A 27,465-nucleotide genomic window follows, 5' to 3' on the forward strand; every position below is an offset into this window, starting at 1 on the left:
GTGATTTTCAACAATTTATCAAAGTCCAAAGCCCGTGATTTCGGCAAAAATTAGCAGAACGGAACAAAACTTAAACTTGATCTGTAACTCAACATGGTTAACTCACATACCAAAAATCAGCCCAATATCTGAAGGCGTTTAGAAAAAAAGTCCGTATTACTGTGATTTTCAATAATTTATCAAAGTCCAAAGCCCGTAACTTCGGCAAAAATTAGCAGAGCGGAACGAAACTTAAACTTGATCTGTAACTCATCATGCATGGTTAACTCACATACCAAAAATCAGCCCAATATCTGAAGGCGTTTAGAAAAAAAGTCCGTATAACTGTGATTTTCAACAATTTATCAAAGTCCAAAGCCCGTAATTTCGGCAAAAATTAGCAGAGCGGAACAAAACTTAAACTTGATCTGTAACTCAACATGGTTAACTCACATACAAAAAATCAGCCCAATATCTGAAGGTGTTTAGAAAAAAAGTCCGTATAGCTGTGATTTCAATAATTTATCAAAGTCCAAAGCCCGTAATTTCGGCAAAAATTAGCAGAGCGGAACGAAACTTAAACTTGATCTGTAACTCAACATGGTTAACTCACATACAAAAAATCAGCCCAATATCTGAAGGCGTTTAGAAAAAAAGTCCGTATAACTGTGATTTTCAATAATTTATCAAAGTCCAAAGCCCGTAATTTCGGCAAAAATTAGCAGAGCGGAACGAAACTTGAACTTGATCTGTAACTCATCATGGTTAACTCACATACCAAAAATCAGCCCAATATCTGAAGGCGTTTAGAAAAAAAGTCCGTATAACTGTGATTTTCAATAATTTATCAAAGTCCAAAGCCCGTAATTTCGGCAAAAATTAGCAGAGCGGAACGAAACTTGAACTTGATCTGTAACTCATCATGGTTAACTAACATACAAAAAATCAGCCCAATATCTGAAGGCGTTTAGAAAAAATGTCCGTATAATGGTTTGTTGCGGAATGACAGAATGACGGACAAGGGTAAAACTATATGGCCCCGACAACTTTGTTGTGGGGCCATGAAAAAAAACTTCTTGAAATAGACCCAAGTTATTTCGCATTACATGTCAAGCCAGAATTATGCCATTTAAATTGTTGAAACTTTGTACTGTATCTGTATTCACTAGATTAAATATTTCTATAAAACAGTCCATTTTTAAAGTACAGTAAATATTTTTATCATGTGGAAATCTATACGCCAATCTCCCTATCTTGGTTTATTTTATCTTTCGGAGTGATAACACAACATGTCCTGTTGGAGTAATATCTCCACATATAATTACTGACAAGAGAACAGAACTAAGACAGTTGTATGGATTGATGGAAAACGACAGAAAGATGAATTCTGCAGCAAACGTTGAGGACTACAATGACAATGATCAGCATCAGTTTTCGTGTGGTAAAAACTTTGTATGGATAAGCTGAAATGAAGCACTTTTTTAAGTTATTACATAGTCTCGTTATGTGCTGAGAGTGATTTTATTCTATGTTTTTTAGTTAAAGTGTTATATTTGGCCTAGGAAGTTGAACATTACATTATGACACACCCTCTTGTGTTGGTTAATATAAATGTCAAGTATAAACTTTGAAATCATAACGGTTCTCAAGATATAGAGCGGACATGATCTGTACCATAGGACATGGGGTTGTCAACTGAAACCAAAGTTTTTGACCTTGAACTTTGACCTAGGAAGTTGTACAAACATTATGACACACCCTCTGGTGTTGGTTAATATACATGTCAAGTATAAAGTATGAAATTATAACGGTTCTCTAGATATAGAGCGGACACAATTTGTTACGGACAGATGGACGGACGGACTGATCACTATAGGGCCCTAATAAATCCTATACAAGATCAATAGACAATTTCGGCCATGGTGACTTATTGGAAGATCATATTTTGCTGAACATTTTCACTACATACAATATCTCTATCAATTATAGTTTCTGCAAATAATTTGTAAGGGGTTCCGTGGAACCCTGTGTCTCGCCTAGTAGACGATTGCTGCTGTCAGTGTAAAAGTGTACAGTTGTACAGTAATGTTGACTTAAAAAGTGAGTCCATTTATCAGTACAATACAGAATGTTAAAAAATATTCAAACTTTCTCTTTAGATTCTATTTTTTGGTCTTGAAGATTAGCTTCTGTCCAAGTTTCATAACAATCCATGAAGGTTAACAAACTTATCATGTCAAAAAATATTTAATCCCAGACTGTCAGGAAATGTTATCTGTAAAAAAAGTCCATCTATCAGAAAAATACTGAAAATGAAAATATATTTTCAAAAGTGTGCTTCAGACATTATCTCTTAATCATAAAAAAGTTTCATAAAATTCTATGAAGGTTTGAAAAAGTATTTGATGTGTATCAAACTTTAATCCCAGACTGTATCTATTTGTTAAATGTAAAAAAACTAAGTCCATTTATCAGTAAAATACGGAAATATGAAAATAAACATTTTCAAAATTTTGCTCTGGATACTGTATTTTGGTCATAAACAAGCTTTTGTCTAAATTTCATCAAATTCCATGAAGGTTTGATAAAGTTATTGATGACTGAAAAACTTTTACCTTAGACTGAATATGAAATCAGAATGTTAACTGTAAAAAATAAACTGCTTCGCTGAGCGCATCTGGATACGCCCGCAGAGGTCCAACCCTGAACAGTTGGGGGCAAAAATGGACACAATATTCAAGCTTGATACAGGTCTGAATTTGGATTGTAATTAAATCTTTGACATATTATAGGTTTTTGAATAAATGTAGTCAAAGAACTTGAAATTGGTTATATGAATTGAATTTATATTCAATTAAAGATTTCTTGCTGTTGTGCAATACACTATGCTTTTGCGCAATACTTGGTAAATCTACTCAGTAAATCTGTCAGACTATAAACAAATAAAATTTATAAAATTCTAAAGGGAGCTTACATCAATAGATATAATCAATTCACCAAAGTTTCATAAGAATTGTTGAAACCATTTTTGAGTTATTGTCTGAAAACTGGAAAATCCCCCCTTTCTTAATGAATAAAACCCCATAACTCGGAAATGTAAAATCTAAAATTTATAAAATTCTAAAGGGAGCTTACATCAATAGATATCAACAATTCATCAAAGTTTCATGAGAACTGCTGAAAGCATTTGTCCGAAAACTGGAAAATCCCCCTTTTTTTTATGAACAAAACACCGTAACTTGGAAACGTAAAATCTAAAATTTATAAAAATCAAAAGGGAGCTCATGTCAATAGATATAAACAATTAACCACAATTTATTGCAAGTTGGTGAAAGCATTCTTGAGTTATTGTCCAAAAACTGGAAAATCCCCCTTTTTTAATGAATAAAACCCCATAACTCGGAAACGTAAAATCTAAAATTTATAAAAAACGAAAGGGAGCTCACATCAATAGATATAAACAATTCACCAAAGTTTTATGCAAATTGGTTAAAGCGTTTTTGAGTTAATGTCCGACATGTTGACGACAAACGGACGGACAGACGGACGGACGGACAGACGGACAACGGTATACCATAATACGTCCCGTAAACGGGCGTATAAAAACTATCAGAATGTTAACTGTAAAAAAAAATTAAGTCCATTTATTAGTAAAATACGGGAAAATAAAATATAATTATTTTCAAAATTTTGCTGTGGATACTGTATTTTGGTCATAAACCAGCTTCTGTCCAAATTTCATCTAACTCCATGTATGTTTGACAAAGTAATTGATGTCCCAAAAAACTTTAACCACAGACTGAACCTACCGGTAAATGTTGACGCCGACGCCGACGCTGACGCTGTAATCTCGGATCGCTATGTCTTGCTTTCATGAAATAAATTTCGCAGGCTCAACAAAAATCATCTTTCAGGGCCAATAACTTCTAAACGGGATCAATGGACAATTTCGGCTACATTGACTTGAATGTACCTTTTATTGTTCTGGTCATCTTTACCTTTATCTAGCTTTCAAGACAATACAATAACCAAAAACTGCAAAATTTGCTAAAATGGGCATTTCTGGGACAATAAATCCAAAAATGGTTGTCTGATTTTTCTGAAAATTCCAAAGATCGCCCTTCACCTGCTGATCTTTTTTTTTACCATTGTCAGATTTGCTCTACATGTAGCTGCTTAAGTTTTTTAATGTAAGATATATTAAGCAAAAAAATGAAATTTGCTAAAAATTGTCATTTCAGTAGGAACTGACACTAAGTACTATAATACATAGCACACTGCATGGTCTGTAATTGCATGACAGTGTTTTTTCACCTTTCTCTCCATCTTTGGAAATAATTATAACCGTTTAAGGTAATGAATTGGAAAATAGTCAAATTCTAGCTAGTGTAATTATTGGTCCGAGTTTTGCTCTGATTGCCATTGTAATCAAACTTTATTTGCATCACCCCTTTATTTCTGGCTACTGTGTACAAATTAAAATGCAATGGCTGAATATTCATTCACAAAAAGAAAAGCTTTCAGTATAATTTATTTTGATAACATGTTTCATATATATTATAACCACTGGATCACACGAAAACAAACAATTACAAAAAATAAATTAATTTCATCATGTTCATGTAGAAAATTTGCAATATTTTCATCTACATATTGTAATACATGAGAATAAATACAATCAAAACATGTTTGAGGACAAATACATCATTTTATATTGAATTGCCTAATCTTTGCTTTACAAGCTAGCTGTACATGTAATGAATTATACATATGCATCTCACAAAGCACTTTTACATAACATGTATAACAGAAATATTTTAGAAAAAAAATAATGTTTCAATTATTTTAAGATCATGGAAACTTTTTGAAAGAACACTTACATATACATATGTACAGTCTTTTGTGTTCCTCCTGGTAAAACAAGGAATATTGAAATACATACAGGTGTAACATCTTAAACTTGATTTTAGAAATTATAGAATCACATCCATACATGCATGACATGTAACACCATGAACACAATATATAGAAAATTGTTTCAGATAGAATAAACTTTCAAGCAATTAAGCATCACATTACCATGATGATAAAAAGGCCATGGGGAGAACACTGATACATGTATAACTAAAGTTTTAAGTATGAAATCATTGAAGCAAACATTGAAAGGCATCTTACAATAAATTTTGTCAAATGTGTATCATTTTCCATCTTTATCCTAAAGCATATATAAAATAAAATGCTCCGCTGGGGCGCAGCTTGATACGACCGCAGAGGTCGAACCCTGAACAGTTGGGGCAAGTATGGACACAACATTCAAGCTTGATACAGCACTGAATTTGGATTGTAATTAAATATTTGACACAGCATAGGTTTCTGACACAGAATGAAAGTGGTCTAAGAACTTAAAAATTTTCAATTTACCTATTCATACATGTGATGGACTGTGAAACTCAGATCAGGAGATTGGGAAATTTTGGTCAGGAGATTAGGACTCAGATCAGGAGGTTTTTAATCGACATTAATTTTGTTGTAAATGTAACCGTGTGCTGTAAAAATGGTCTTTTAAAGTGTGTTTTCTTCAACTTTCCAACCAATTTATTATGTTTATAGTACCCTTGTACTTATAAAGTTTCTCCATCTTTATATTCTACATGTTCAATCTAACATTGTTTTTTTCCAGTATGTTCTTTAATTTTTTTACTTCATATTCTATAAAACAATCATTGCAACCAGAACATTTGTTTAGCTGTCTGCAAATAGTTTTTATTTTTTTTTTTTTTTCTCTCTTGCAAATAGTTTTTATTTGCAAACTCAGAAATTCATTCTATCTGTAAAGTTAGGGTCATAGTTATTATATAAATTTCAATTTAAGCCTTAAAAGGAAGTATAGAATCCTCAAATAATTTTCAAATTATTATTTTTTTATTTGTCCTAAGACATTTAAAATCATTTAATAACCATCCTTTTATGATTATTTGTTCAATTTATATTTTATTTATATTCTTTTAAAAATTTTCATTATTAAAAGGAAAGTAACTTAAAACAGGATAAATCAAGGGAAGTAACCCAATAAATACACAGTTTTTGTTACACAACGGCAGTTAGCCTGAGGTAAAAATCGTTGCTTACCAGTATGTTTGACACCCAAGCTGACAAGTGAAGCCATATAATTATGCATGTTAATTGATTTACAGGTAAAATATAACTTCAGGTAATGTCAGTTACACCAGATGCCTGAGATGTTATGTTGGGCAGAAATTTTTCATTCATGAAAAATTTCATACACGGGATTTTTTCAACGGGAGGGGGGGAGGAGACCCCTGAAAACGGGATTATTGTACTCCCGTCGGGAGGTTCACATGTATGCCTATTCAAACCATATCATTATTATTTGCTTTTATATATAAATCAGAAATAACCAATTTAAAATGGAAAATGTTAAAGAAAAAAAAGGAAAAAAAAAATCCCCCCCCCCAATTTTTTGAACCCCCTTATGATTCATCGCCCCCAAACTCAATCCCAGCTTTCCCTTTGTGGTATGGTACCTTGCAGTACAATTTCAGAGAGATTCATACACTTGAACACAAGTTATTGTCTGGAAACTAGAAAAATGCTTGTTTTTTGGCCCCTTTTTGGCCCCAAATTCCTAAACGTTTAGGGCAATTACCCCCAAACTCAATTCCAGCTTTCCCTTTGTGATATGGAACCTTGCAGTACAATTTCATAAAGATCCATACACTTACACACAAGTTATTGTCCTGAAACTAGAAAAATGCATGTTTTTTTTGCCCTTTTATGGCCCCTAATTACTAAAATTTTGAGGGAAAACCCCCAAAATCAATCCCAGCCTTCCCTTTGTGATATGGAACCTTGTAGTACAATTTCATAAAGATCCATACACTTACAAACAAGTTATTGTCCTGAAACTAGAAAAATGCTTGTTTTTTGCCCCTTTTTGGCCCCTAATTCCTAATATTTGGAGGAAATTACCCCAAAAATCAATCCCAGTATTCCCTTTGTGATATGGAACCTTGTAGTACAATTTCATAAAGATCCATACACTTACAAACAAGTTATTGTCATGAAACTAGAAAAATGCTTGTTTTTTGCCCCTTTTTGGCCCCTAATTCCTAAAATTTGGAGACAATTACCCCCAAAATCAATCCCAGCATTCCCTTTGTGATATGGAACCTTGTGGTACAATGTCAGAGAGATCCATACACTTACACACAAGTTATGTCTGGAAGTTACAAAAATGCTTATTTTTGGCCCCTTTTGGCCCCTAATTCCTTAACTGTTAGTACCATAACCCCCAAAATCAATCCCCACCTTCCTTTTGTAGTATTGAACCTTATGGTAAAATTTCAATGAGATCCATTCACTTAAACTAAAGTTAGAGTGCGAAAACTAATGTGTATTCGGACGACGACGCCGGACGACGACGCCGGACGACGACGACGACGACGCCAACGTCATACCAATATACGACCACAAAAATTTTTTTGCGGCCGTATAAAAATAAGGCAGCATAATTTATGAATAACAAAAAAGTTGTGTCGATTTGTAAAATCAAGATCATCAATTTTTAGAATTTAGTAAAAAAAAAATAGAACTCTGAAACAACATCTCAAAAATAGATGACAAGTGACAAAATATATGTGTACATTATGTACATACATGTACATGCACGTTTATAGTTATCATGTAATACATAAAAAGAAGACATACAGGAATTAACACTAATATCAGACAGTACTACAGACCACACAAAACAACTACCACTGACTCCTCCAATAATAGTCCATACAAATAACAATGAACAACAAATGGTCCAGACAGTCTGTCTTGGTATAGACATATTAATATGTAAAGGGGGTTAAACTAGAGTTAACTTTATCATTGTTTATGGTGAACACAAACCTCTCCTTTTACCAATCTACAACATATTTTGTGAAAGTAGAACACATGTAAAATCCTGAACAGTCCAGGTACAAAATGTAGCAACAGGTTGTACATATATATATATCATGTATATGTAATCTACCATTTTTGTCTATCATCATGATCATGGCCTTTTACATTTATTTTATCACTCCAAATTCTGATTCCTGATTTTTATGTTCATTTAAAAATACATATAATGTATATTACATGTATATTACATGTACATAAGCATACATTTACTATAGTGGATGTAAAAGGGCTACACCAAAAACGGCATATGACAGTAGATTATTACCAAAAGAAAGGTAAATACATTGTAAGTATAAAAAATGTACATTTACATGTACAGTATTATGCTGGACACAGACTAAAAACCATTTTGAGGCATTTATTTGACAAAATTTTATGACCCCTTATCCGTTTATCATGTACCTGTAAAGTCCTTTCAGGCTTTCTCCAGAACAAGCCAGACAATGATATCTAAACTAAAGGCTCCATGGAGCATGTAGTACATGTACAAAAATGTATATTGCTCACCTGTCATTTTTTTTAATAAAATAGATAATTGTTGATACAGTACAATAAGAATGTTTGCTTGGTCCAAAATTCTATATATCTTGTTGATCATTTTTGCTGAACCAAGTATCTGTATAAGGCATGTACATGTAAGGATAAACTAGCTAGAACAAAAAATGTTCCATAGAAACTATACTGATACCAATGCCATACCATTATACAACTCTATTTAAACATGTTAAAACATACAACACAAAGTCAATTGTTTTATCAAGCAAGAAATACATCATCTGACAACATTTTCAATTTGAATAAGGTATCATACAAAGGAATGTTTTATAAGATGAGATTTGAGATTTCCTCTTTGGGTGAATGCCTTTCCACATACTTCACAAGTAAAAGGTTTAGTGCCAGTATGTATTCTTTCATGTTCTTCCACATTGACCTTTTGATGAAAGCCCTTACCACAGAAGGAACATCTGAAACGTGGTTCCTCCCCATGTGAACGTTTGTGTCTTCTTAGATGATCATTCCTCAAATAGGATTTTCCACAAATAGTACAAGGGAAATTACGTTCACCAGAGTGTGTAAGTTCATGCCGGTGAAGACATTTAGTATTGTTGAAAGTTTTGCCACATATAGCACACTTATGAGGTTTAAATCCAGAATGTGTACGCTCATGAAGTCTGAGATTTTCTTTCTGTCCAAATCCTTGACCACAAGTTTCACACAAGAACGGTTTTTCGCCACTATGTATTCTTTCATGGTTTTGTAATTGGTGAAGCTGTCTGAATGTTTTACCACATTCTTTGCAGACATGTGGTCTTACGCCATCATGCTTCTTCCTATGTTTCTTTAGCTCTGTCTCATTCCTGTAAACACGGCCACAAGTTTCACAAGTAAATGGTGCATCTTTGGTGTGAATTTGTGTGTGTCTTTTCAACTGAGTAAATAGACTAAAAGTTTGATCACAAAATTTACATTTATAAGGAAGTTCTCTATCAGAGATACATGTTTCAGTCTGTGGGACAAATTTCTTTGATATAGACCCCATATCCTTTGGATTTGATTGGTTTGGAGATGATAAATACATAAAAGTTTGGCTTCCTTTGTCAAATTTTATAGCTACATTTTCTTGAACTGACTTCTTAATGTCATTATCAACAGACTGTTTTCTATTCTGTTCTAATTCTTCTTCAATAGAATCTGAATCACTATCATGACTATCATGACTATAGCTGGGGTTTAAAATTTTGGTTAAATGGTCTCCTAATGAGTGATTATCTTGGTTGTTTGATTTTATGTTCTCCACGGTATATTGTGAATAGTTTGTATCAGGCTTTTCTGATTCCATTACATACAGTTTATTTTGTTCAGTATTTTCAGTCATGGAATTTTCGTCTTCAAAACTTTGATTGACATTCATGATATTGTCAATAAATTGATCATTTCTATTACATGTATCTGAACTTTCCCCTGTTTTTTGCAAGTCAATTCCATTTAATCTATATTGAAAAGTATTTTTGTTCTCTGTAGTTGTTCCTGGTAAGATGATCTCTCCTTTCATTGTATTTATATTTCCAGACTCAATATCACAAGCTATCTCTGTGCTTTTTAGTTCTTCATTAACTTGTCTTAACGACACCATTTCAGATTTACCCAACAGACGTTCTGCTATTTCCAAAAAACTGGCTTCATTACTATTAGCATGTTCACCTTGTTCATCTTTTGATTTGTTCCTATCATGATTTATAGTCTGTTCCTCATTGATTGTTGAATTATGAATAAATGGCCCAGTTACTCTACGAAAGTCCATAGTACATCAACCTACAAAAATAATTACAATCTGCTTAAATCAATATACATACATTGTATATATATACATATATGAATCAAACTTGATACCGGTTTGCTAAAATTTCATGTAACTACATTTGTAGCATCTTGTAAAAAACATCATAAGCGTTTTATGATTTCATTGTTCTGACACCTGTCCTCTTAACAAAATTCACTTGATAAGCCATTCTTGTAAATAAAAAAATGAAAGCATGATAGTCATTGATAAATGATAGTTGCTGTAATCCAGCCAATCAAACTTCATCATCAGAATTGTAAATCAAAGCGTGAATGCACTGTTAAGGCGGTAAGTTACCTACAGGTTTGGAATTTTATAGTCCAGATTAATTATAATCAAACATATTACTTTTCAGGAAAGGCTAACAATATCAGTGGCGGATCCAGAAATTTTCATAAAGGGGGGGGCTCACTGACTGACTCACTAAAGAAGGGGCCCGCTTAGTCATGCTTCAGTGATTCCCTAAATAATAAACCAAATTTTTCCTACAAAAGGGCGGGCCCAGGGTGCCCCTAAATCCACTTCTGGATATTTAGACATTTTTCAATTACAATGTATTATATGGCATGGAAATGGTAATGCTACATTGCATTTCCAAAGAACATATTATTGTACGAGTAAATTAATGCAATAATATCTTTTAAATTAAAATTTTACCAGCTACAGAGCAACTTTAAATTGACTTTTTTGAGAAACAAATTGTTTTGTATAAATGTTTATACTAAAAAAAAGTGCAATTGAATACAATTTTGGTTTTCACTAATTGTGGTTATTCACATCTCGAGTTTAAATAAAAAAAGACCATTCCAGTTTATCATGATAGCTTGGTGTGAATTTATTGCAAAAACATTGAGTTATACGGTATCATACCTGCCAACCCTCCCGTTTTGAGCGGGAGTCTATTAGTAAATTTGTAGGATACTTATACAGTTATACAAGTGTATTTTATTTACTAGTATAGGTAAATTATTTTTTGGCTTAGTTATGTCTGTTAGACATTCAGATATTTTTACTTATACAAGTAAAAAAGTCATCCACAATGAAAATCTCATTTGTCTGTTATCTTCAGAACACTGCTCATTTACAAGCCCCCAAGGGGCAATTTTTGAAGGCCTTGCGCAAATACTTAAGATCTTTGCACAATTAGTTTCTTTGTTGAATTAATGAGATGAAACAATGAACTCTAATAAAAAATTATGAGCTAACCTGAGAAAAATTGTTAAAGGCATGTTTTTACATCTCAAAACTTGAGAATTTTTCGGGAATGTACAAAAAAATTATTTATACAAGTAAATTTTTGAGAAAAATAAGGGGAGATTATTCAAACATTATGATTTACTTATATAAGTATATTATTATTTACTTCTTCAAGTAAATAAAGATTACTTGTACAAGTAGTACCCCTGACTGTATACTCTGGATACTAACCATCATGACTATGCTAACTGTCTTTTGGTCTTAAAAAAGCCTCTGTCCAATTTGCATAAAATTCCTTGATGGTTTGACAAAGTTATTGGTCATGTTGAAAATTTAACCTTAGACTGTACCTAAAATGTTAAATGTAAAAAAAAGTCCATTTATCAGGAAAAAATAGAAAGATAATAAAAAGCAAATGAAGATCAGGAAATATATACTCCATTAGTATATAATGTCATTAATGACAGAAGGTACCAAAGGTAAATATGTCTAGAAATTTGTCTTAAAATCAACATGTCAGAATTTGTAACTGCTACATGAGAATGGTTACACTGGTGACAACAGTAGCATTCACTATTTTAAGTTTTTCGTATATGTATATGTACAGAGTTTGATCACATTCTCATTTTACTGGCATTTTTTCAGGGTTACAATGGTTATGTTACAATGCAGAAACACTTGGTTAATTAAAATTGCTGGGTTACATTGGTTAAAACATTCACTTTCAATATTTATATGAACTAAGAAATGCTTTTTTCCCAACCGGCTTCATTCCCAAATCAAGTCACAAGGTTACAATGGTTACATTTGTACACTCTCTAGTAACACTGGGTTACACTTTAAATTAAAATCTGGAAATTTCTGGGTTACTCAGTTACAATGGTTACATTGGTTACAATGGTTATTACATTCACTTTCAATATTTCTCAGAAGTATTTTTTTTAATAACAGGCTTGATTCAGTTACACTGTTACAATAGTTACACTATACATGTAGAAACACTGGGTTACACTTTAAATTATAATCTGGAAATTTCTGAGTTACAATGGTTACATAGGTTACATTCACTTTTGCAACTTTTTTCATTCTCAAGACTAGTTACACAATAACAATGGTCAGTGATGGTTATACTATATTAAGTCTTAAGAATGAAACCAGTTTATAAAAAAGTACTTCTGATAAATATTTAAAGTGAACGAAACCATTGAAATCATTGTAACCCATGTAACCATTGTAACCCATGTAGCCAATGTAACCCATGTAACCCATATAACCATTGTAACTCATGTAACCATTGGAACCAATGTAACCCATGTAACCATTGTAACTCATGTAACCATTGTAACCTATGTAACCATTGTAACCCATGTAACCCATGTAACCATTGAAACCCATGTAACCATTGTAATCCTTGTAACCCATATGACCATTGTAACCCTTGTAACCAATGTAACCATTGTAACCCATGTAACCATTATAACTCCAGTAACCATTGTAACCAATGTAACCATTGTAACCAATGTAACCACTGTAACCAATGTAACCATTGTAACCCATGAAATATTGTAACCCATGTAACCATTGTAACCCATTTAACCATTGTAACCATTGTAACCCATGTTACCATTGTAACCCATGTTACCATTGTAACCCATGTAACCATTGTAACCCATGTAACCACTGTAACCCATGTAACCCATGTAACCATTGTAGCCCATGTACATTGTAACTATTGTAACCCATATTACCATTGTAACCCATGTAACCATTGTAACCCATGTAACCATTGTAACCTACGTTACCATTGTAACCCATGTAACCATTGTAACCCATGTAACCAATGTAACCACTGTAACCATTGTAACCCATTTAACCATTGTAACCCATGTTACCATTGTAAACCATGTAACCATTGTAACCCATGTAACCACTGTAACCCATGTAACCATTGTAACCCATGTAACCATTGTAGCCCATGTACATTGTAACTATTGTAACCCATATTACCATTGTAACCCATGTAACCATTGTAACCCATGTAACCATTGTAACCTACATTACCATTGTATTCCATGTAACCCATGTAACCATTGTAACCTACATTACCATTGTATTCCATGTAACCCATGTAACCATTGTAACCCATGTAACCATTGTAACCTACGTTACCATTGTAATCCATGTAACCATTGTAACCAATACTACCAAGGAATGCTTGTCGTTTCATAACCTGGTCGTTTCGTAACTAGGTCGATTCGTAACTGAGACATTTCATACCTGGTGTAATTATATATGGTTTTAAAGTGTGTCTCTCAAAATATCAGAGATAATCTGCAGAAAGGAAAAAAAATGCCAATCAAAAACCAAAAAAGATTATATCTTTCTGAAACACAAAATGCAGTTAACTTTTATATATCTAGTGGATGCCAGGCCTTAAAACTTTTCCAACTGGACAGGTAAGTCTGTACTCGGAGTAGTTTTTGACAAATACAGCCATATTTGTCCGTTTGTTATGATGAACCTTAACATGTTTAACCAATGCAACCATTGTAATTCAGCATTTGCTTGATTCTCATTATTTGCTCTTGTTACCTATTGTAACCATTCTCATGTGCGGGTTACAAATTCTGATGTTTTGTTTTTAGGACACATTTTTTGGACATATCTATGTTTTAGGCCTTGTTGTATTCATGACTATTTTTGTTTTGTACCTAGCTATTGCCTATATAACGATATAGCTCTACACGAATATAATATAAATAACAAAAATACTGTTTAAGATGGCACTAGTATATTACCTAGATGAACACAGGGTAACTGACTATAGGCCCATTAAATGCAAAACTGTACACACGATTGAAATAATTAAAAATGTTGAAGTTCCTTGTTATCGCCCCTTGTTTGTGTGGTCTAGGCAATTACCACATTATAACTTTCGTGACAGTTATCCAACAACTTCCCCAAATACAACCCATTATAGATCATTATATTCCAGTCCATAGATTAACCAAAAAACATTTAAAAAAAAAACACACACGGTCTCACTAATTAGCGACAAGAAGAGTTTAAGAGGCAAGAAGTGACTTTGTTAGATACTATCATATACGAAAACCAGGGGTGCATTTTGCGAGAACTGAACGTGACTGATAATATGTGTAATAGAATTTACAGTATAGCTAGTTTGAGGGGAAAACTTGAATTTTCTCGCGAAATTGAGGATTGAAAACAGATTTCTTTACACAATCTTCAATCTCAATCTTAATAATGACTACATAATTGTTTAACAATTAATTTTATCCATTTTAAATTCAGTTTGGATCAGTGCTGATATATATATATATATATTCAAGATAAAAAGGCATGAATTTGACAGATACAAAATATTACAAAGACACAGATATAGCACTAGACATAGTTTATAGACACTAAAATGATATACATGTTTACTAAAAATTTTAATTTGAAAATTAAAATTATGAAAATTTTCATGATATTTTGATAATATGAATAGACTAGATTAAATAATGAGTGAAATTTAAATTGACTAGATTTTCACTGTAGCCTATTATCTTAGGATGACCCACAAAAGTTATTAAAACTTATTTCCAGTGGGGTCCTTTTATAACTAGACTTCCAGTTTACACCAAGGGTTGACACATAGAAAATACAAGCACAAATCATTTAGAATTTATCACAGATATATGGTCAAAGCCCCAGTATAATTAATAAAAAAACAAATTCACTATAATAATTGCATGTTAAAGTTTTGTGACGCGGTATGTATTCCGTATGAGCAGAAAAGGTCAAATGAACAATTTATTATGGAATGGTATATATATCCTCGTGTCATGGGTTTTCGTGATATTAAGAATGCATTGTGACGTCACAATTTCCATTGAAAAAGCATGCACAGTACGATTTCATATGACGTACGAAAACATAATTATGATCTGACCATAATTATCTGATGACTGATGATAAAATGAATGTTTACAGGTTCTGCTGTAACAAATAAACTTTTTTTGTAGACCGGAGCTGTGTCAATATCCATTATGCGCCTCAAATTGAGGAACACAAAAGTATTGCATACACAAAAAATCTCTGTGTGGTGATATTGGAATGTTTTAATTATTAACAAGTGACTGAGCTTAACCATGTGTGGTGATTTGGAGAGCAGATAGCCATAGAATAAAGGTGCAAAAACTATGGAGTTATTAAATGTATGCAAAAAAATAAATTTCAAAGAACTTGAAAAAGAGATTTTTTTACCTCGAGAAGCCGCATCACAAAAGGCTTTTCGGGGTGTACTAAGTTATGGAAAAACGAATCTCACTTCGTACCCCGAAAATTTAACCACATATGTGAAAATGTCTCAGCTTCAAAACGAGACATCATGCATATCCAAGTTTACGATATGAGCAGAGGAATTGAGGAAAAGGCTACCATAATCGCCTACCTGAAATCAATTGCGCATCTGTACCCATCTGCTTCAAACTTTGTACCAACAAAAACATTAAACTATTTAAACTAAAAGGATCAAAATAGCATAGACTGAGTACATAGAGGATGGAGAAAAACCAGTTATATCATCAAATTGCAAACACAGCATGTATGGAATTGGATGGAAAATACCAATTAAACGTAAAAGTCTTATAATTTGGTACGCCTTGTCCAGTACTATGAAGACCATAGTGTTCCAAAAGACAGAACGTATACATTGCTTGATTCTGCCAACAGCAAGGACATTGTTACAAACTAGAACAAATGATATACAAAGCATGGATAGCTGCATTAAATAGATTAATCATTTATTCGGATCTGCATTGTGTTAAGAATGAACATTGCATGCAACAAATATCAGAAAATGTCAATTTGTATTTTCTGAAGTCAGATCTGTGGTTTTGACATTATATTATCAGAGAAGCGCAAATGGACGCATGCATGAAATTGAAAGAAAAAAAACAATGTTATTTTCATATCTAAATATTTAATATGTCCAACACCCTTAATACAAAGAGATGGTGTTGGATAAGCCACAAAATTAAAAACGGTCCGATGGAACAACTGTCGAGTTCCAGTGACATGATTAACACCAGGAAAAGGAAATGTAGGAAAATCAAAGGAAATTATGAGGCGTATAGTTGTTAAAGAAAGAGTAGGCATTTGGTAGAAGGGCTTTGGGAGAAGTCGCACAATATACAGCAGAGGGACCGAGATGAAAGCTTCCGTTCGTGCCCTATGCGACACACAGCTCTAATAGGAACTGTAAGTTGTAGAAAATGAAAACAACACGTAATAAATTTCATGTGTCCGAAGAATTTACTTTCACCAGGAAGGCTCAAAGCCGAATATTTGAAGCCAAGGGTGTATAAGAACCGAAACAGTTGAAGAGCTATATGACCAAAAAGGACCTAAAAAATAGCAAAATCCACCTAAGGTCAACTTTGCCTGAGGGAGTTGAAACCTCAGTTTCTTTATAATTTCGAAATTTATGAACGGACAATTTAAGAAAGGTTTGTTACCGTCATGCCAGTAACGAAGTACTGAATACTGAGCTTATGCTAACATCGTAAGTTTGCATTAGGAAAATGATCTTTAAAATGTATACTTTTTGTAATAAGGCTTAAACTAGATTTTATGACAAATATAATGAATATTGGTGTAAGAGGTGGTATTTGACACTTCTTTATAAGAGGACAGTATATATAAAGGAAACAATAAAGCACTGTGACTTGGATCTTTGTGTCCTGTTTTTAATTTTCTTGTAATAAAGGTAATATACTTATTTTTTGTTATGTATTTTTAGGGGAGAAATATCGATTTGCTCATTTAGAGTTTGAAACACGAATAAACGATGTTGAAATATTTTTTTATTGTGCGGACATAAAGTACCCAAAGAAAAAAGTATGATAAAACCACCTATTAAGCCCCTTGAATTTGAAATGCAAAAAGTATATCATACCTTTAATATGCCATATTTAAGAGGTTCACAACAGCCTTTTAATTAAGTTTTGTAAAGTATCAGTATTTATACATATTTCCTTTAAAATTTAAAACTTCTTGCTTTCAATGCTAAACTGGGAAAAGGCCTTCTTTTAAGGTCTTGTCAGTGATATTTAGATACGGACCAACCCTTACAAAAATGGATATTTCCGTACAAGATGTCTGATACAAAGATGTTAATGAAGGTAAACAAATGGGTATTTGGTAGATATATAATTTTACGAAACACTACGGATGAAAGGTTTTTAGATCAAATATGTGATTTTCAACATTGTTTTTTACATCATAGTAACCTTATAACTGACATTTCTGTACAAAGTGTTTAGATTACCAGATAGTATATGGGAATATCATCTTATCTAGTTAGATTACCAGAAAGTATCTGGGACTATCATCTTATTTAGTAAGATTACCAGATAGTATTTGGGACTATCATCTTATCTAGTTAGATAACCAGTAAGTATAGGGAATATCATCTTATTAAGTTATATGATAGTCTCAGATAGTTCATCATACTTTTCACTTGCCGATAAAACTAGCATAATGTGTAAAGGATTGAATAATATTTTTGTCAGACTCATTCCAGGGAACAGATTACGGCTCTAATCATAACGCGCTGAAGTACTTTCATTATTCATTTTTCATTATTCAAAATTCAATAATGAATAATGAAATAGTTCACTAATCACTATTCAATGTTAAGTGATGAATAATGAATAATGAAATAGTTTATGTTTCATTATTCAAGTTGAAGCGGTGAATAGTGAAATAAAACAAAAATTTGACTGTGACACTATAGCTATATCCCGTATTTATACATTAGTCTTTTTGGTGTTATCTAACAAATATTCAAATTGATATCAGAAAAAATAAATAAAAACACTCTTTAAATTTTAATTTGATTTATTTATCTGGTTCCTAGTTTCGGAGGATAAACTAGTGGGTTTTCCGCACTATTTTTAACAGAAATTCCTTGGTTCAATGTATGGACGACCTGAATACCAAAACATATATATATATATATATATATATATATATAAATCAAAATACTCTATGTGGTCTTTTTTATTTTCACTGGACCTTTGCTATTCTTCATCCTCTACATATAGATATAACAGGTCGATTGTTCAGCAATGACCATAAGAGGGGTTACGGAGGACCTAAATGCCAAAATACGCGTGAAAATTATGAAATAGCCAATTTTGAATAATAAAATGGATATTTTGAATAATGGAATGGACTGCCGCGACCTTCTACCTCATTCGAAAGCTTATTAAGAGAGAAACAAAAGGTATATAGTCAATATGTTCCGCAACGCATGTTAGAGGAATAACGAAGGACTTAAATATCGAAATACGCGTGAACATTAAGAAATAGCTTATTTTGAATAATGAAATGGACTGCTGCAACCCGTCAGTCCCTAATCAAGGAAAAATTTATACACCAAATTAAAGCTTATTGATAGAGGAATAAATTGAGTATCAACGATATGTGCCGCAATGACCATTAGAGGGGTTACGGAGGACCTAAATGCCAAAATACACGTGAAAATTAAGAAATAGCCAATTTTGAATAATGAAATGGATATTTTGAATAATGGAATGGACTGCTGCGACCCTTTAGCCCCTAATTATAGATATACCTTATACCTCATTCGAAAGCTTATTAAGAGAGAAACAAAAGGTATATAGTCAATATGTTCCGCAACGCATATTAGAGGAATAACGAAGGACTTAAATATCGAAATACGCGTGAACATTAAGAAATAGCTTATTTTGAATAATGAAATGGACTGCTGCAACCCGTCAGTCCCTAATCAAGGAAAAAATTATACACCAAATTAAAGCTTATTGATAGAGGAATAAATTGAGTATAAACGATATGTGTCGCAATGACCATTAGAGGCGTTACGGAGGACCTAAATGCCAAAATACACGTGAAAATTAAGAAATAGCCAATTTTGAATAATAAAATGAACTGATGCGACCCTTTAGCCCCTCATTACAGAGAAACCTTATACACCATTCGAAAGCTTATCGATAGAGGAACAAAATGTTTATAATCAATTTGTGCCGCAATGCCCGTTAGAGGGGTTACGGAGGACCTAAATGCCAAAATACGCGTGAAAATTAAGAAATAGCCAATTTTGAATAATGAAATGGATATTTTGAATAATGGAATGGACTGCCGCGACCTTCTACCTCATTCGAAAGCTTATTAAGAGAGAAACAAAAGGTATATAGTCAATATGTTCCGCAACGCATAATAGAGGAGTAACGAAGGACCTAAATATCGAAATACGCGTAAAAATTAAGAAATAGCTTATTTTGAATAATGAAATGGACTGCTGCAACCCGTCAGTCCCTAATCAAGGAAAAATTTATACATTAAATTAAAGCTTATTGATAGAGGAATAAATTGAGTATAATCGATATGTGCCGCAATGACCATTAGAGGGGTTACGGAGGACCTAAATGCCAAAATACACGTGAAAATTAAGAAATAGCCAATTTTGAATAATGAAATGGATATTTTGAACAATGGAATGGACTGCTGCGACCCTTTAGCCCCTAATTATAGATATACCTTATACCTCATTCGAAAGCTTATTAAGAGAGAAACAAAAGGTATATAGTCAATATGTTCCGCAACGCATATTAGAGGAATAACGAAGGACTTAAATATCGAAATACGCGTGAACATTAAGAAATAGCTTATTTTGAATAATGAAATGGACTGCTGCAACCCGTCAGTCCCTAATCAAGGAAAAATTTATACACCAAATTAAAGCTTATTGATAGAGGAATAAATTGAGTATAAACGATATGTGCCGCAATGACCATTAGAGGCGTTACGGAGGACCTAAATGCCAAAATACACGTGAAAATTAAGAAATAGCCAATTTTGAATAATGAAATGGATATTTTGAACAATGGAATGGACTGCTGCGACCCTTTAGCCCCTAATTATAGATATACCTTATACCTCATTCGAAAGCTTATTAAGAGAGAAACAAAAGGTATATAGTCAATATGTTCCGCAACGCATATTAGAGGAGTAACGAAGGACCTAAATATCGAAATACGCGTGAACATTAAGAAATAGCTTATTTTGAATAATGGAATGGACTGCTGCAACCCGTCAGTCCCTAATCAAGGAAAAATGTATACACCAAATTAAACCTTATTGATAGAGGAATAAATTGAGTATAAACGATATGTGCCGCAATGACCATTAGAGGGGTTACGGAGGACCTAAATGCCAAAATACACGTGAAAATTAAGAAATAGCCAATTTTGAATAATAAAATGAACTGATGCGACCCTTTAGCCCCTAATTACAGAGAAACCTTATACACCATTCGAAAGCTTATCGATAGAGGAACAAAATGTTTATAATTAATTTGTGCCGCAATGCCCGTTAGAGGGGTTACGGAGGACCTAAATGCCAAAATACGCGTGAAAATTAAGAAATAGCCAATTTTGAATAATGAAATGGATATTTTGAATAATGGAATGGACTGCCGCGACCTTCTACCTCATTCGAAAGCTTATTAAGAGAGAAACTAAAGGTATATAGTCAATATGTTCTGCAACGCATAATAGAGGAGTAACGAAGGACCTAAATATCGAAATACGCGTAAAAATTAAGAAATAGCTTATTTTGAATAATGAAATGGACTGCTGCAACCCGTCAGTCCCTAATCAAGGAAAAATTTATACACCAAATTAAAGCTTATTGATAGAGGAATAAATTGAGTATAATCGATATGTGCCGCAATGACCATTAGAGGGGTTACGGAGGACCTAAATGCCAAAATACACGTGAAAATTAAGAAATAGCCAATTTTGAATAATGAAATGGATATTTTGAATAATGGAATGGACTGCTGCGACCCTTTAGCCCCTAATTATAGATATACCTTATACCTCATTCGAAAGCTTATTAAGAGAGAAACAAAAGGTATATAGTCAATATGTTCCGCAACGCATAATAGAGGAGTAACGAAGGACCTAAATATCGAAATACGCGTAAAAATTAAGAAATAGCTTATTTTGAATAATGAAATGGACTGCTGCAACCCGTCAGTCCCTAATCAAGGAAAAATTTATACACCAAATTAAAGCTTATTGATAGAGGAATAAATTGAGTATAATCGATATGTGCCGCAATGACCATTAGAGGGGTTACGGACGACCTAAATGCCAAAATACACGTGAAAATTAAGAAATAGCCAATTTTGAATAATGAAATGGATATTTTGAATAATGGAATGGACTGCTGCGACCCTTTAGCCCCTAATTATAGATATACCTTATACCTCATTCGAAAGCTTATTAAGAGAGAAACAAAAGGTATATAGTCAATATGTTCCGCAACGCATATTAGAGGAATAACGAAGGACTTAAATATCGAAATACGCGTGAACATTAAGAAATAGCTTATTTTGAATAATGAAATGGACTGCTGCAACCCGTCAGTCCCTAATCAAGGAAAAATTTATACACCAAATTAAAGCTTATTGATAGAGGAATAAATTGAGTATAAACGATATGTGCCGCAATGACCATTAGAGGCGTTACGGAGGACCTAAATGCCAAAATACACGTGAAAATTAAGAAATAGCCAATTTTGAATAATGAAATGGATATTTTGAATAATGGAATGGACTGCTGCGACCCTTTAGCCCCTAATTATAGATATACCTTATACCTCATTCGAAAGCTTATTAAGAGAGAAACAAAAGGTATATAGTCAATATGTTCCGCAACGCATATTAGAGGAGTAACGAAGGACCTAAATATCGAAATACGCGTGAACATTAAGAAATAGCTTATTTTGAATAATGGAATGGACTGCTGCAACCCGTCAGTCCCTAATCAAGGAAAAATGTATACACCAAATTAAACCTTATTGATAGAGGAATAAATTGAGTATAAACGATATGTGCCGCAATGACCATTAGAGGGGTTACGGAGGACCTAAATGCCAAAATACACGTGAAAATTAAGAAATAGCCAATTTTGAATAATAAAATGAACTGATGCGACCCTTTAGCCCCTAATTACAGAGAAACCTTATACACCATTCGAAAGCTTATCGATAGAGGAACAAAATGTTTATAATTAATTTGTGCCGCAATGCCCGTTAGAGGGGTTACGGAGGACCTAAATGCCAAAATACGCGTGAAAATTAAGAAATAGCCAATTTTGAATAATGAAATGCATATTTTGAATAATGGAATGGACTGCTGCTACCCTTTAACCCCTAATAACAGATATACCTTATACGTCATTCGAAAGCTTATTAATAGAGGAACAAAAGGTATATAGTCAATATGTTCCGCAACACATATTAGAGGAGTTACGGAGGACATAAATGTCGAAATACACGTGAACATTAAGAAAAAGCCTATATTTATGTTATAACCAATAAAATCAATCTTTAAAGATTTTACTACTTTGGTAAATTTATAACCTTAAAAGATAAGTTTGTTGATAATTATGATCAATTAGTTTACATCAATCGTATCTAATTTTACGGGCTTTATAAACGACATCGCCATAACAATTAGGGTGTGATATTCCACTTTTAATAAGAACTCTACAGAATACACTTTTAAACTAAATATTTGTATCTATGAAAGAATTTAGAAAAGGTTTTAATTAATTTTTGGTAACGAAATCCCTGACTTAATAATCTATTAGTTATACATGAATTACGTTCATTGAAATCTAAAACATGACTACATACATGTACAAAGTGAACATATTGTAAAATATACACACCGTAAGAAGGGGCAAAAGGAAAACCACCATCTAAAGGCGAAATTAACAATTGGGAAAGAAGAAAAATCGTCTCTTTTGTCGTAAATTTTTGTATAGAGTTTACCGTGTTGAACTGAAATATCCGAATCTAGATAAAGAAAAATATTGTTGTATGTATTAGATTTATTAAAACTAATTACCTTTCGGTGAATTCGATCAGTAAAATTCGAAAATTATGGATTATATAAAGCGAAAATATCACCAATATGCGTTGCGGAACATATTGACTATATACCTTTTGTTTCTCTCTTAATAAGCTTTCGAATGAGGTATAAGGTATATCTATAATTAGGGGCTAAAGGGTCGCAGCAGTCCATTCCATTATTCAAAATATCCATTTCATTATTCAAAATTGGCTATTTCTTAATTTTCACGTGTATTTTGGCATTTAGGTCCTCCGTAACCCCTCTAATGGTCATTGCGGCACATATCGTTTATACTCAATTTATTCCTCTATCAATAAGCTTTAATTTGGTGTATAAATTTTTCCTTGATTAGGGACTGAAGGGTTGCAGCAGTCCATTTCATTATTCAAAATAAGCTATTTCTTAATGTTCACGCGTATTTCGATATTTAGGTCCTTCGTTTCTCCTCTAATATGCGTTGCGGAACATATTGACTATATACCTTTTGTTTCTCTCTTAATAAGCTTTCGAATGAGGTATAAGGTATATCTATAATTAGGGGCTAAAGGGTCGCAGCAGTCCATTCCATTATTCAAAATATCCATTTCATTATTCAAAATTGGCTATTTCTTAATTTTCACGCGTATTTTGGCATTTAGGTCCTCCGTAACCCCTCTAATGGTCATTGCGGCATATATCGTTTATACTCAATTTATTCCTCTATCAATAAGGTTTAATTTGGTGTATACATTTTTCCTTGATTAGGGACTGACGGGTTGCAGCAGTCCATTCCATTATTCAAAATAAGCTATTTCTTAATGTTCACGCGTATTTCGATATTTAGGTCCTTCGTTACTCCTCTAATATGCGTTGCGGAACATATTGACTATATACCTTTTGTTTCTCTCTTAATAAGCTTTTAAATGAGGTATAAGGTATATCTATAATTAGGGGCTAAAGGGTCGCAGCAGTCCATTCCATTATTCAAAATATCCATTTCATTATTCAAAATTGGCTATTTCTTAATTTTCACGTGTATTTTGGCATTTAGGTCCTCCGTAACCCCTCTAATGGTCATTGCGGCACATATCGTTTATACTCAATTTATTCCTCTATCAATAAGTTTTAATTTGGTGTATAAATTTTTCCTTGATTAGGGACTAACGGGTTGCAGCAGTCCATTCCATTATTCAAAATAAGCTATTTCTTAATGTTCACGCATATTTCGATATTTAGGTCCTTCGTTACTCCTCTAATATGCGTTGCGGAACATATTGACTATATACCTTTTGTTTCTCTCTTAATAAGCTTTCGAATGAGGTATAAGGTATATCTATAATTAGGGGTAAAGGGTCGGAGCAGTCCATTCCATTATTCAAAATATCCATTTCATTATTCAAAATTGGCTATTTCTTAATTTTCACGTGTATTTTGGCATTTAGGTTCTCTGTAACTCCTCTAATGGTCATTGCGGCACATATCGTTTATACTCAATTTATTCCTCTATCAATAAGCTTTAATTTGGTGTATACATTTTTCCTTGATTAGGGACTGACGGGTTGCAGCAGTCCATTCCATTATTCAAAATAAGCTATTTCTTAATGTTCACGCGTATATCGATATTTAGGTCCTTCGTTACTCCTCTAATATGCGTTGCGGAACATATTGACTATATGCCTTATGTTTCTCTCTTAATAAGCTTTCGAATGAGGTATAAGGTCGCGGCAGTCCATTCCATTATTCAAAATATCCATTTCATTATTCAAAATTGTCTATTTCTTAATTTTCACGCGTATTTTGGCATTTAGGTCCTCCGTTACCCCTCTAATGGTCATTGCTGAACAATCGACCTGTTATATCTATATGTAGAGGATGAAGAATAGCAAAGTTCCAGTGAAAATAAAAAAAGACCACATAGAGTATTTTAATTTATATATATATGTTTTGGTATTCAGGTCGTCCATACATTGAACCAAGGAATTTCTGTATAAATTAGTTAGGAAAACCCACTAGTTTATCCTCCGAAACTAGGAACCAGATAAATAAATCAAATCAAAATTTAAAGAGTGTTTTTATTTATTTTTTCTGATATCAATTTGAATATTTGTTAGATAACACCAAAAAGACTAATGTATAAATACGGGATATAGCTATAGTGTCACAGTCAATTTTTTTATTTTTATTTCACTATTAACCGCTTCAACTTGAATAATGAAACATAAACTATTTTATTATTCATTTTTCTTCACTTAACATTGAATAGTGAATAGTGAACTATTTCATTATTCATTATTGAATTTTGAATAATGAAAAATGAATAATGAACGTACTTCAGCGCTGTGAGCATTGTTTTTCTACGCTATACATAACATTGCTGTATGGAATCTACTAGGTAGCAGAGTAGCCAATGTCAGAGTGTTAAAAAGCAGGAATTCTATATCACCAGTTTGGGCACTTTCTTAATAGCATATTTTGTATACCAATGGTTTTATTGCTTGTAATAACGATATCAATCGAATTTTATTGTACGTTCTTCGTGTGAGGTTGTCTATTTTTATAGTTTAGAGTTTGTCCTCTTAAGATTTGATGATGGATCCTTGGGAGTCGTCATTGGACTTATTGGCAATTATTGTTATCTACACTTACACTGTAGACATGCATGTGGTATAGACTCTTGTCTTTTGTTGAAGACCGTATGTTGACTTATATGTGAGATTTAGTTTGTTTGATTTTTTTGTTGGTATTCAGTCTCACTGAAATATTTCCATGTATACCCTAGCTCTTGTTTGGGAGGAATTATGTGTTAGATGGCAACAACGCTATACCCCGTGCAAAAAAAGTTTCATATCATTTTAATCAAATATCACCCCCCCCCTCCCCCCCCCAAAAAAAAAAAAGATAAATCTAAAAATTATTTGACGCATTATAATTTATATCCATCTATTCATTCAAATACGTTTACTTCTAAAGGAATTCGGTGTCTTAAAACACCACTTGGGCCAACAGACACTTCTCCATTATAGGTTCATACAAATGTAAATCAACGAACCGAGTCCGCAATAAACGGAAACACAATTAAAAACAAAAACAATAAATTGCTTCGCTGAGCGCAGCTGGATACGACCGCAGAGGTCCAACCCTTAACAGTTGGGGCAAAAATGGACACACTATTCGCGCTTGATACAGTCTGAATTTGGATTGTAATTAAATATTTGACACATTATAGGTTTCTGACACAGAATAACTGTAGTCAAAGGACTTAGAATTGGTTATATGATTTGAGTTTATATTCAATGTTTTGCTTTTGTGTAATACACTATGCTGTTACTAATTGACCCCTCCCCCCAAAAAAAAAAATTACCCCCCTTTTTTTTTACTTTTGTGCAATACACTATGCTGTTGCGAATTGACCCCCCCCCCCCAAAAAAAATTTGTTTACCCCCTCCCCCTTTTTGCAAAAAAATAATATTTGAAGAAATTTTCTTTTTAATTTCTGAAATCTGAAAAGAGAAAAAAATTGTCCCCCCCACAATTTTTTTTCACCTGCCCCCCCCCCCCCCCCCCCTCCCTTTTTAAAAAAAAATCTTTCCCCCAAGGTATGGTCATAATCTCAATTCAAATTTTCAATGGAGTTTGCAACCATAATTACCCATTTAAATACATCATAAAAGTCTTAAAATAGAAAATGACATACATAATCATGGCTAAAATTAATATTCCTTAATCAGCATTTTTAATAGTAACTTCTAAAAATAAATTGACAGCTAATCACCTCAAGACAATACACTATTTCTTTATACATAATTTAAAAGCAGTGTAAGGGAGGTAATCCAAACATAACATTGTACTTTTAAGTAATTGCCCATTAACCAGGAAACTCTGGTTTTTCACCCTTTTTTGCCCCTTATTCCTACACGGTTTGAGCCATAACCCCCCAAAGCCAATCCTAACCATCCCTTTGTGGTATGGAAACGTGTGGTCTAATTTCAGAGAGATCTATACACCTTTACGCAAGTTA

General features: G+C 33.0%; 1 protein-coding gene and 1 long non-coding RNA gene across 3 annotated transcripts; both read right to left on the reverse strand.

The window, feature by feature from the left end:
* Positions 1-4,492: 4,492 nt before the first annotated feature.
* LOC127730565 (uncharacterized) lies at positions 4,493-7,502 on the reverse strand. Its single transcript, XR_007995156.1, has 2 exons — positions 7,010-7,502; positions 4,493-6,848 (listed from the first exon to the last, which is right to left on the reverse strand). It is a non-coding gene; the product is annotated as an uncharacterized LOC127730565 (long non-coding RNA).
* A 954-nt stretch (positions 7,503-8,456) lies between these two features.
* LOC127730548 (zinc finger protein 510-like) lies at positions 8,457-14,379 on the reverse strand. Of its 2 annotated transcripts, XM_052238991.1 has the most exons (3): positions 14,290-14,379; positions 11,723-11,841; positions 8,457-10,266 (listed from the first exon to the last, which is right to left on the reverse strand). In XM_052238991.1, the coding sequence occupies exon 3, from the start codon at positions 10,253-10,255 to the stop codon at positions 8,759-8,761; it is 1,497 nt and encodes a 498-aa protein (XP_052094951.1). In that variant the 5' UTR covers positions 10,256-10,266; positions 11,723-11,841; positions 14,290-14,379; the 3' UTR covers positions 8,457-8,758. The 2 variants fall into 2 exon arrangements, with proteins under 2 accessions (XP_052094951.1, XP_052094950.1); XM_052238990.1 differs by lacking the exon at positions 11,723-11,841.
* Positions 14,380-27,465: the final 13,086 nt, after the last annotated feature.

This window comes from Mytilus californianus, unplaced genomic scaffold, assembly GCF_021869535.1.
Source record: "Mytilus californianus isolate M0D057914Y unplaced genomic scaffold, xbMytCali1.0.p SCAF_2, whole genome shotgun sequence".
NCBI classification, from domain to species: domain Eukaryota; kingdom Metazoa; phylum Mollusca; class Bivalvia; order Mytilida; family Mytilidae; genus Mytilus; species Mytilus californianus.

Bases quoted from the DNA above. Each gene is read 5' to 3' on its own strand.
- LOC127730548 (XM_052238990.1), bottom strand. From the start codon at position 10,255: ATGGACTTTCGTAGAGTAACTGGGCCATTTATTCATAATTCAACAATC.